The 12,736-nt window shown below is 46.8% G+C and overlaps 1 protein-coding gene across 3 annotated transcripts in view; it reads left to right on the top strand.

Annotated features, from left to right (window-relative positions):
* EDA (ectodysplasin A) overlaps nucleotides 1-6,808 on the top strand; it is a 187,691-nt gene extending 180,883 nt beyond the window's left edge. For all 3 annotated transcript variants that reach the window (XM_073360976.1, XM_073360977.1, XM_073360978.1), the window contains one exon: nucleotides 1,535-6,808. In XM_073360976.1, coding sequence (XP_073217077.1) covers nucleotides 1,535-1,786 — 252 coding nt within the window. In that variant the 3' untranslated portion in view covers nucleotides 1,787-6,808. The remainder of the gene's footprint in view (nucleotides 1-1,534) is intronic.
* The last annotated feature ends 5,928 nt before the right edge of the window (nucleotides 6,809-12,736 follow it).

The raw sequence follows: 12,736 nt of genomic DNA, 5'->3' as shown, positions 1-12,736 counted from the left end.
AGGATTGTTTAATTGGGATGTCTCAATATCCTGATAACCCCATGTCCTGGAGCTTCTGAACTCCATAGGAAATGAGGCAGCTGCAGAGCTTCTAAACTTCATCCAGTCCCTCCATAGTATCTCCATTGACCTCTGCAGAGAAAAGCTGTATCGACACTGAAACAGATTTTAGAAACTCTGCAGTTGGCAAAAGGGCTTCCATGAGGCTCCATAATTAAAATAGCTTTACTCCAGATTTATAGTATCAGCTGCATCTTCGTATGACTTGTCTGTATGTAAGTAACAGTTCCAAGGGAGGCAGTGCAGACTCCAAACATGAGTTAATCAGAGTCTCTTCCATGGAGCTGTGCACCAATATATAGGCTGCAAATTGGAGTAAAATTGTTCCCTTAAACTCACGCTGACAATTGCTGGCAACAGCATTTCAGCGCTGAAGACTTTGTCCTGTGAAATCTGTTAAGGAAAAAGTAGAGCTAACTTTTCTTTGTTTGGGACAATATGCTAGCAGTGCGGTGGAGGTGAGCTTCTATTGGGCAGTGTCTGTGCAGTGATGAGATTTCCTTTCAGCCATGCATCAGCAGGATGGGATTCAACTCAGTGAAAGTCCACAGACTATGGAAACCTAACAAATACCCATTGCCTCCAGGATGACTGGCTTCCCCTCATCAGATGCATGAGCCCTGCCATTGTCCTCTGAGATTACCACTCCCCATACAGACTTCTACCATACGTCCTTCAGTTCTTCAGTATCAATGTTTTAAAGGGTGTGGAACATCTTTTGCAGGAAAATAAAACAAGGTTAAAACATAAATGTCCTGAATCAGTAACAGAATCGCTGGGTGGATTTAAAAATAGCAGATCTATTAATATTATACTTTCAATCCAAGTATTTTAAGATCATTTCCCCTTTCATTTACCTGCCCAGGCCTGAGTTCAAGAGTCTGTTTACCCCCTATAATAGCAGATGACTTTGAAAGCACCTCAGATAGTTCATCCTAGAGCATTATTAATGGCAGGCTACAGGGCACTCTGAGATCCTGAAAGCTAGACTTGGCAGATAGGTGAAGGAGGACCTGAGCTTAAAATAGGCTCTTTTAAAAGGAGAAGCTATTTGTAATGGTTAAGTCTGGTTGTAGTTTTCTGTTAGTGGCATATTTTAAATATGTTTTATTTTACAGCAGCACTTGAGTTCCCTTTTTAATAAAGAGAGAGCTGTGCTGGTCCCTGTCCGGATTCCCACCTAGATCTTTGCTTCTGGGGGAGTTGCCTCCATTCACAAATACTTCCATGCTTGCTCACCCTCATGGTTTGTGTTTGTAGGATATGGCATATAAAGGTCTTGTTTGTGCTGCTTGCTAAGAGTGAGCCAGCCCACTGTAGATGTAGGTATAGAGGGACTATGGAAGTGATCCGTGTTTAACTGAGGAAAGGTGCACATGCATGAGCACATTTGCAGCAAGAAGTGGGTGGTTTCCTGGGGCACAAACACACCTCTGCCCTCTCCGTAACACCATTTCTTCCTCCTGCTTCATAGGTGTACTACATAAACTTCACAGATTTTGCCAGCTATGAGGTGGTGGTGGATGAAAAGCCATTCCTACAGTGCACCCGGAGTATTGAGACAGGCAAGACCAACTTCAACACCTGTTACACAGCTGGGGTCTCTCTCCTCAAAGCCAGGCAGAAGATTGCAGTGAAAATGGTCCATGCTGACATCTCCATCAACATGAGCAAGCACACAACTTTCTTTGGGGCCATACGGCTAGGAGACGCACCAACATCTTAGATGAACTTGGTATATACATGGAGTCTCCCAGAACTGCACAGTGCTGCTTTTCAAAAGAATATGAGGGGGTTCTATCATACAGCCACAAAGAAAACTGATCCAGAGCTATTTATTTCTTTATGTGGATACAGGAAGAGCAAGGTCACCTGTGATTTGCATAGAGACTTGTATTAGAAAGGCAGTTGAGAAAGCATTGTGAGGAAGAAAGGCTCGCATGTCCTTTCTTGCCTCAGTGTTTCAAGTATTACTGCACTGATATTCTGCTCTGTGGTCCTCACCCAAGATTTGTGGTAGGAATGATATGGGTTTCCTGCTTTTATGTTGCACTAGCTATAGCATCCATGGCAGCAGCAGCAGAAGGCGAGAAAAGACAGGCTTTCTGAGGAGTTGTTCTCTCTAGGGACTCATACACTGCTGCCTTTGCACACTTAGGGCAAGAAACCTATGGGTTTTCTCCACCTATGAGGGAGAGTTCTAAATTAGGGCAATGGTGTTGCAATGTGAAAGGTGAGAATGATCCCTGCTCAGCGATATTTACATTCATCCTCTGGACTGTAAGAATAAGTAGGTTGAGGGCTTGGAAGCAGGCTGCAAATGCAATGAGCATTTGATGAGCATTAAAACATAGTCACAAAATAAAATGATACCACGTAAAACAAACTCTCAGCATTTTGCAAGCCCAGCATTGAAATGCTCTAGGCAGCTATGACCACAAGATGTTTCAGTGCCACTGGTACTTTAAGCTCCTGCCACGTGCCCAGAGGTTTAAGTTGCTCTAATGGGCACTTCCTGGAAGTGGTGGTGTTGCAACAGCAACTTGTGATTTTACAAAAGTAACATGTTGCATATGAGGAAATATTTACACAGGCTTCATAGTGCAGCATGCTGCAAACACGACTACCCACATACACACTCTGCAGCAACCACTGAAATGGGTATTTTTAAGATTTACATATACAAGCAAACAGGGAAATCTTTTCTGTGTTATTGGCATTATGTGCTGGGTTTTAGGAGCTTTATTCTTTTTCTACACTAGTGAAGAATCTTTCGTTTCTTGTCTGCCCTTCTCTATCAGAAAGACAGTGTAATAAGTGGTGGTTAACTATTTTCCAACAAGGCCTGTACTGAAAACTTTGGTCCAACACATACACACCCTTCCCACTTCTCTTTTCTCTGGACTCAACTGATTCTAGTCCAAATATACCTTTTAGGCACTAATGGAAAAACTCGAAGACTATGTTTCTTCAGGCTTTCTGAGCAGCTCTTTCCTACTATTTCCATTTGATTGGTGAGATCTAAATCCAAGACCTGTACTTGAATTGGAGAAGTGGAAAGAGCTTTATTCACTCCTCTGTATCATACCCTTTTAAAAAAAAACCTGGCCATCTTTGAACAGAGCTTTTCCCAAAAATACAGATTATATATGGGAGGGTGATATCTCAGTCAATATATTAAAATAAAAATGAATTTCTGGAGTTTGGAAGAAAATCCTAAACAGACAGCCTGGTGCTACCTTCCTCTTTACCAATAAGGACAGTGATAACCTATTGGCATTTGAAAATGACCCTCTATCAGCACCACAAAGGCAGTAATTGGATTGGCCAACTAAGATTCCAACCTATACTCTTCAGCCTGGAGTACCCTTAGCTTTCCTATTCTTCCCCATTCATAATGAGCGATGTCATTGTATAAGGAGAAAAGCACCTTCCAAGGCTGCCATTCCTATGAGAGAGATGCATCATAGGGGGAACTAGCCTTTGACTTCAGGCATCACTACTCATTAGAGGGGTATAGTTATGCCATAAGTGCACAAATTCCCTGTTGTTCTTTTCTTCATATGATCTGCCTCCTTTCCAGCCTCAACATGTTGGATTAGCATGAGCATTAGGATATTTAACTAGTTTTCAGTGGTTTGTTTCCCTCAGAATGAATTAGAAAGACATATTCTTCTGCTAACAAAGAAGTTGGGAAATGTGTGTGATGGGAATCTCTGTTAACCAACTCATTAACAATAATACTTTCGAATACAGTCTACTTAAACGACAAGACTAGGGACAAGCAAAAGTTGTGAAATGACAGGGAAGGGGATGACGGAGTTAGTTAAGCTCTTATGTCCCATTCTGCTAGGCCCCATGATTCCCAGCTGAATGATATGGCTTCCACTACGCAGCAATATTCCATCTGTGCAACGGCAGAGCACTCACTGTGGGGAGCACCATGTGTCTCTGTCTAACATTCCTCCTAGCATGTACATAGAACAGCAATGAAGGACTCCGGAAGGAACAGAATAGCACCTTCCTCATCAGCTTTAATTTCTTGTATGTTCAGTTAGTGAAATGCACCTTTTCTGATTTTTCATTAGACCAAATGATGGATTCAGTGTAACTTGAGTTCCATGGCATCGAGCACAGGAGGCTGGGGAGCAAATGACCTGAAGAACTCTGATAGTATGTTGAGGGCCAAATTCATCACTGGCATAAGTGAATTTAACTCCATTGTCTTCACTGCTGGCATGAGAGTGTGAATTGGGCCATAAAGAGCCTTTTTATAAATGAAAACACAATGGCTTCTCTAGCAGCAAAATCTCATTAATGGAGTATTAGAGTACGTTATTAAAATGACTAACTTATTGTAAGTTCATCTAGGTCAGGCGTGGGCAAACTACGGCCCAGTCTGTGAGCTGTTTTAAGCCAGCCCGCAAGCTCCCGCTGGGGAGCTGGGTCGGGGCTGCACCATGCGGCTCCTGGAAGCCCTGGCATGGCCCTGCTCTAAGGGTCAGGTTCCGCTCCATGCCTAGGAGCCAGAGAAGGGACATGCCACTGCTTCTGTGAGCCACTTGAGGGTAAGCCCTGCTCAGAGCCTGCACCCCAAGCCTCTTCCCATGCCCCGACCTCCTGCCCCCAGCCCTGATCCACCTCCCGCTCTCCAAACCCCTCAATCCCAGCACGGAGCACCTTCCTACACCCCAAACCCCTCATCCCCAGCCCCACCCCAGAATCCACACCCCCAACTGGAGCCCTCCCCCCCTCCCACACCCTAACCCCAATTTTGTGAGCATTCATGGCTCACCATACAATTTCTATTCCCCGATATGGCCCTCAGGCCAAAAAGTTTGCCCACCCCTAACCTAGGTTATAGCATGGCTTCTTTCTGAGACATCTCAGGGCCCCTGTTTAATTTTCTGGTGGTGCAAAGGAAGTTGAGCAGAAGAGGTGTGAGACCAGATTCTAGTAGTCACCAGGGGCGAAAAGAGGCACTGTGAGAGAGTTTAACGAGATACTAGGGAAAATAGGGGCTTGCTTCAGTCATCCACTGTGATGTCTTCCAGTCTGACACGCGTTGCTAATCGGGTTGAGACAAGGGAGTGCTTCGGTAATGGACAAATGTCGAGCATATCGGGAATTCTGGTGTGTGTTTGTGGTGCTGTGTTCTGCAAATGCAGCCCCTGCTGCCTTCCTGTTTTTGTCTCAGCCCTTTCTCTTTGAGTAGCAATCTACTTCCTCCACCCTCACCAGTGGGCCTTAACTGTCGTTTTATTGCTAGCTGTGCCCCAGTTGCAGAAAAGTAGCAAATGGTTACTGATTTACAATATACAGTTTTAAACCCCCCAAAACTCTTTCTGTGGAGACAGTTTTTAGAGAAACTGGAAATGCTGCTACAGTCAGGCCATTGTTAAAAGAAGCAAATATCTGCAGTAGATGCCTTTAGTTGTGAGCTGTCTACCTTGGAATGATTGACCTGCTGCCTTTGCTATTCCCAAGAGCCCTTCTTACACAGATAAGCAGGTTGCCTTCTTAACCTATTGAGGACTTAAATAGCCCTGCTCCTACTGACAAATCGTGCCTGGTCATCACTGGACTGCGATGTTCCTCTTAAAGAACACTAGAAATTAAAATGCAGTGATGGAAGAGTGCCAGCATTTGTGTTTAGATAAGTATTCTGAATTGAACAAATGAAGCTGGATGGATCAATTATTCTCACAATCATGGGAGCCATCACAGGTCATCTCAGCAATTCTGCCCTTTTATCCCTCTTGGGAGAGACAGTGAAGAAAATTAGTCCTGAGCTTCCCGAGTTGTCCAGCTACTTATTGGTCTTTCCAGTTTTAGTGCCCCTCCTGCCCCGAAACAGAATCCTGTTGCTGTTCTCCAGCTCACAGCAGCCTTGCCACAAGTTTCTAGAGCAAAGAAAAGCAAGTGTGTATTTTATGGTAGTCTAAAGGTCACCCCACTGAACTGAGGATTTATCCACAAGTGCTGTGTTCAGGCTACACATGTCACTGAGATGCTTTTGAATCGGTTTGGAATGCAGAAATGCTGCAAATAAGTATGAATGCAGGCTTAACACCACTTGCTGCATACAGAAGCTCACTCACTGTTGAAACAAATAGCAGTGTAGTACGTTTCATTATTCTGTGCCTCCATCTCTTCCCGCTGTCTCTTCTGAGAGCAGACTGTGCCTGCAGGGAGCATTAGGAACAAAACCTTTGGTGACTTGGAATTAGCAGTGTCAACCATCTAGTTTTTGAAGGCTGAACTTCAGTCCATCATGCAGCAAGGTCCCTCCCCCCTTTCTTTTTATTACCCCCATCATCCTGCAGATAAGTGTTTCTGGCTCCTGGATTGTACACTCTACCCACTTGAGTTTGCAATAGGAAGCAATCATGTATTTTGTTGTTGTTGTTGCGTATCTTTACAAATACCTACAAGATGAGGTTTATGTGTCATTTCCTTTAATTGAGTCAACAGTTTATGAATCATTGCTTCCAGTAAACCTCCACTCAGGCTCGTTAATGAAAATAGTATGGTAAAGGAGTTTTGGTCACAGATACAGCAACTCCGAGCCCGTCTTACTGTTGTATGAGCTGCACAGTGACCTAGTGATGCTGCGTTGTGAGTCAGCATCTTCATTCAAGACACTATCTGTATATAAAATATACATACTGTATATAAACTGGGATGTAAGTTTATGTAAATTGTCAGTATTTTCTTTGCAAATAAAGCTTTTTCCTGATTTGACCTAGTTCAGTCCCGGCTGAAACATTTCTTTTTTCCTCTTTAGAACCTTCTGTCTGCTAGCAGTTTGTGTTGCCAGTTCTCACAATTTTATGATGAGTCTCCCTATAGCTGGTATTTTTCTTACAGCCCCAGCTACTGGGATGGAGATTGCATGAGAATCACAGCTTTTAGTTAAAAATGAAAGTTTCTGGTATTTATGGTTGCAGAGAAAATATTGAAAATGTGAACTGAGTGCACCCTAAGTGCTCAGAAGAGAAAAGAACCCCCAGATTTATATTTTTAAATCTCATGACTTTTAAGCAATCTTATCATTTTGGGGGCCTGCCTTATGATTTTTGCATGCTAGGGCTCCCTTGTGCTGCATTGTTTTAATGGTATAGAACCCTGACCTCTTCAGCATTGTTCAGTAATGGCCAGGGGTCTCCTTTCTTGGATTCGTGTGGAGCCAGAAGACACTGTACTCAGGACGGATTCTAGGGTCAGGCGAGCAGGTGCTTCCTTCCAGGGCACAGTACTGCTATTCCACTTAGAATCATAGAATCATAGAATATCAGGGTTGGAAGGGACCCCAGAAGGTCATCTAGTCCAACCCCCTGCTCAAAGCAGGACCAATTCCCAGTTAAATCATCCCAGCCAGGGCTTTGTCAAGCCTGACCTTAAAAACCTCTAAGGAAGGAGATTCTACCACCTCCCTAGGTAACGCATTCCAGTGTTTCACCACCCTCTTAGTGAAAAAGTTTTTCCTAATATCCAATCTAAACCTCCCCCACTGCAACTTGGCTTTTTGTTTTCCTCAGCTCTGATTGGCTGGCCATTTTTGCTTGCTGATTGGCCACTCGGGGCAGGAGGGCACCAAAAATGTTTTCTGCCCTGGCTGCCAAAATGGCTAGGGCCAGTCTTGACTGTAATCACCCCGTGGAGAGTGACTAGCAAGAAGGGAGCCAGCCTGAGAGAGAAGCAGAACTGGCCCATTACAGATGAACAGTAACTCCCTGATATATGGCCTGGGGATCAGGATCTAGAGCAGTTCACAGCTCACACTCATGATCCATTCCCCAAGATGTGTGCATGAGAGCTCCCTCTGCTCGAAGCCTGGACACCAGAGAGATCTCACAGTGACTGGGGAATGCCAGCCCTCCGAGACACGGGCCATTGAGCTGGGAATGGGCATTAAGTATGCAAAAGAAGGGAGTGAACTGTACCCCATTAGCCAAAGTCCCAGGGTAGAGGCATTACTGCAAAGCAGGAGCTTTATTTTCAGTCCAAAGTGAGATGGTTGTGTTGATGGGAGGTGCACACTCCATTGCCTTTCAGTCTACCTTACCTCCCAGCCCTGAAAAACTTCCACTAAGTGGGAAAGGGGGACTCGGTTTCCTTGGCCTCTCTACTGAGTCTGTCAACAAGGGGGCTAGTCAGGGCCAGATGTGATGTTGTGTGTTGTGATAGACACCTGCTCACTCTGAACCATGCTCGGACTCTCAAACTGGTGGGGGGGGAGATTTTCTCTGAAGTATCTGGGCTCTCTGCTTTGTGCCGTTTGTTTTGCAGGTGCTGTATTATACCATGAACCTGCCGACAGGTCACCTCATTCAGAGAAGGAAGGCTGTGGTGTGAGGCAAGGAGCCTAAAGTTACTAGCTTATTCCTGTGTGCAGAGCATGCTGGCCCATTACAGCACTAACGCCTGTTGCACTGCTGGTGCGTGGCCACTCTTCCCTTCTCCCCCTGGACAGGGCCGTGTTGCTGAAACCATTAGAACAGCCAGACCCAGGAGCTGGGGCCAAGCGGCATGTCTGGCCAGGTACTGCCCCGCCGGCCCCAGTCTAGCTCTGTCTGAGAAACACCCAGCAGCAGTGTCAAGTCACAAGAGCAGGTTCTCCTTGTATTCCCACTGATGAGACTCAGCGCCTCTGATGCTGAGCTGTGGAGCTGTACAGAAAAGCAGTTGCCCCTGGGGGGGGGACAGTCACACGCTTGTATTCGGAACGACATCACTGGCTCCATCTGTATAAGGGAGTGCACCCCTCAGATCCTTTGCCACTGCCACCAAGAACTCACAGCACGAGTCTTCTCTGGTCTATGAGCCCGTGCTCTGGATAGTCACCGCTAATTGTTGTTAGTTTTTGTTAGTGACCAGTTAGTTGGATGTTGGTCTTGGGTTATCTCCAGGACCATGTCGGATCTCAAATTCCATATGGGGCTCAAAAGATGAGCACCTTGCTCAGCCATCTTCCCCGAGACAGATGCATGTGTCCCATGCCCCAGGCCTGGGACAATCACACAGTGTGCCCCAGTGCATGACTTGCCATGTTGTACTCCTCAGACAAGGAGGGACAGTTAGCTCAGACTGCAAGCATTCAAGTAAACTGACGTGATACTCCTGCAGGAAGCTTGAGGTCTGCTTCTAAAGAGGCCATAGAGGCACCTCGCCACTCCTGCCTTGGCACTTCCCGCAATATCAGGCCCGAGGTCACCTTTCTGAAGCAAATGCTTGCAGAGGCCGAGCTTTCCATCTGGCACCGTCCTTCACCACAAGCTCCATGTAGACAGTCCACACTGGCACACTGGTCTGTGACAGCACTGAAGACTCCTTTGGGCCTGTTAGAATAGATGCTGATAGATGCTGTAAGCAAAAGGCAGGCTTCCAGATCTCCATGTGACCCTCCCCCAGAGCAAAAGGAGAAGAGGTAGCATCCAACTTGCAGAGAGAGGCCAAGGAGAAGAAAAACAGGAGGCATCATTCTCCTCCAGCACCGACATGTTTCCTTTGGGGACTCCTTACCAGTGCTGCTGTCATCTTTGGCACATACTCCTCCTCAGTTTGGGCCTCCAATGCTGATACCATCACCACCATCCTCTTGTTGGACACCTCCCTCAAAGCTGTTGGCTACATTGCCACTGCTTGAATCCCTACAGCAGTATTTGCCTCCAACCTCCATCCAGAACATAATGGAGGAAGATGGGATCCCCTCTGAACCAGCTGTGTAAGTTCTTCTGGCCCCCTCCAGAGAGCCCAATGCAACTTGCCTTGTGAAAGATATTATGCAGGGCCATGTTCAATTACTCATGTGGCCCCATATTCAGGGGTCCAAGCAGGCTCTCTTTCATGCTGCCGAACTCACCAGGGCACTATCTTCAGCACAGGAACAAGATACCTCTTCTGGCACCAAGATATTTCCCAGGACGGCCGTTCTCTTTGAGAGTGTCTGTGTTCCAGACGGTGCAGATATGCCCATCACTATTGCCGCTGTCATTGGTGCCAGCATTGACACCTCTTCCTCTTCCAAAGGGCAGAATAGATAATGGATAGGCACAGGGAATTCCCAGCCTTTGGATGGAAATGCTGGGGATTCTCCAAGGAGTACATGAGTGTGCCAGAGTCTGATCAGGGACTTTCAGTTAATTTCACCCTAAAGGCCAGAACCAGCTATTTAAAGTGCACAGAGGAGTTTGTTTGGGTTCCCCCATCTGACACTCTGGGGATGTGGAAAAAGGCTTGGGGATGCACAGAGCCTGGGTCTTGTGCTAGGGAGTTAGGTCACCCATACTAGGAGAGAGATTAACTTTGTTCCCTTCCCTGTACTCCCTTCCCGCTCCTCTGCTCCTTGCTAGGGGTGGTGAAGCTGGATGGAGGAGGTGAGCTAGAGAGCTGCAGGCCAGTGTCTCCCTAAATGGAGATTCCATGTTTTTTGGAGCTGTAAACATTTTGTGACATCTTTTGGTTGTCTCTAAAGAACAATAAAGGCTTGCTCTCTCTAAGGTCTGTGTTTGCCTTCATAGCCTGAAACCCAGGCCTTCAATAGAATCAATATGAACAAGCAAGGTTTAGAAGAGCTGTTGCCTTCAGGGGCCCTGCACCCGTTGAGGACTGACCAAGGAGATGGGTTTAAAGCATTGTACCTGGTTTTCCAGTCCAGAGACTAGAACTTCCACAGGATTCTCTACTCACCCCAAGAGCCCTGTTTATTCACTGAGGTGCATCTGACCCTCAGCACTGCATTTTGCTTGAGACCTGAACCATAAGAAACAGAGAGCTTTCCCACAATATAAAAGCTCTTGTGCAAACTGGGTAGTGGCGGTGCAGCCTGCTGCAGGAAAGGAATGAAGAGTCAACAGCATTGAGCCAAACAAACAAAAAAAGTCCACTTAGCAAAATATCCCATGAACTGTCCCAGCAGCCAAACATTCTTGTTGTGACATGTATGGACCAACCAGTAGGTGGCAGAGTGGCCCTGGATATGTGACCACAGAAAAATTCTTTTTTGAGATATGCTGGTATTGGGGGAGCTAATATTAGTAGGGTGACCAGATAGCAACTGTGAAAAAACGGGATAGGGTGGGGGTAATAGATGCCTATATAAGAAAAAGTCCCCAAAAATGGGACTGTCTCTATAAAAACGAGACATCTGGTCACCCTAAATATGAGGCTGTCATAGGAAAATCCCCTCTCTCTCCCCTTTCTCCCCCAGTGCAGTGTAAATACCAGGCAATCATCTTCCAGCCATGCTTCACACCATTAGGGGCCCAGGAGGAAGGCATGGTGATAATGCAGTGGGCAGTGGCAGCACAAGTTCCCGTTCCCATCACCCACATATACCCCTGGCTCCTGCCCATGCCTGTTGCACCCTGTCCAGGGAAAGACAGGCGGTCATTTTCTGTGGCCCATTCAGTTCGGGGCTAACTGGGGGTGAGGGGATGTTGTGAACACCTATTCACAGAGCCCTGGACTGAGACTGCAGACTCATTGCTCACTCACCCCAGTGATGGCTTCTGTTCTCTGTGCACTGCGCCCTATGCTGGAGGTGAAAGGCTCTTGCTGGCTGCTGTTGCTCAGAGCTGTGTGGTTGGGTTGGGCATGTTCCCCTCTTGGTACATTTGTTACTGTCTGGGGGCGAGGGGAAGGTGGAATGCCAGGGGTTTAAACGGGTTACCTCTCTGAGCCCATCTCTTCTGCCCTCGCCTCCCTTTTCCTGTAGCTCAGGGAGGCTCCATCCCCCATCCCTTTGGGAGGCTTCTCTGATCCTGGGAATAGAAGTAGCCCATGGGCTGTGGGAGACTGGGCACCCCCTAGCAGAAGCACCAGTGGAGCCCATGGGATACTCCAGGTGCAGGAAACCCCTCGTGAGGGTGTGAGCTGGACTTCACCTCAGGACTGTGCTGGGTGATTCATTCATGGGAGCTGGATGGTAAAACCCTTGGTGCATTCGCTCCCCAGCAAAGGGTCAGGTGTTGTTGTAAAATTTCCCTCTGCATGAGCTGCAGTAGCCCAGAGAGGGAGAAGGGAATTCCCTCTCCAGGCTCACTCCTGCCTCATATCCTCCTCATCTCATGGAGGAAGGCATGGCCAGTAGTGCTGAACAATGACCCCAGTGCTGTTTATCACCACAGAAAGGGATTTGATTCCCCTCAAATGTCTAGCACCTCCCACCTGTGACTATTCCAGCTTGGGCAGCAAAGGGGGCCCTACTCTTCCAGTTTACATTTTGCCTGGTGGCACCATCTGGTCTTAGGTGCTAGCCTGAGCCCAGCATTTCCTACAGTGTCTAATTGCTCGCTTGGGATCCCCTATCCAAGCTAACCAGGCTTAGCTGTGAGTTCTGACCCAGAGCACAGCAGGAGGTGGCTGCAGATAAGACCCTAGGACAAACCCTTTGGACAACAGTGTGGTTTCCAAACTGGGGAATACCCACAAAAACTCCTCTCCTTCCCTGGGCCTTATCGGCTCCATTTTGCTGATATTTATTTCCTTTATAGTTTCAAATGATCACCTGGAAGTATGTGTAGTGGCATCTCCACCCCCTGTTCCCTAGTTTCTCTTTCCTTTGTGGCTTCATATACTGTTTTTCCCCGTCAGAGGCTTATATCTTTATTTTCCCACTACCGTAGCTGGGACTCCCACACACTATCTCCTTCCCCAAGCCCTCACTGGAGCC

Source organism: Lepidochelys kempii, chromosome 9, assembly GCF_965140265.1.
Source record: "Lepidochelys kempii isolate rLepKem1 chromosome 9, rLepKem1.hap2, whole genome shotgun sequence".
NCBI classification, from domain to species: Eukaryota; Metazoa; Chordata; order Testudines; family Cheloniidae; genus Lepidochelys; species Lepidochelys kempii.
This window is presented reverse-complemented; position numbering and strand designations above follow the sequence as displayed.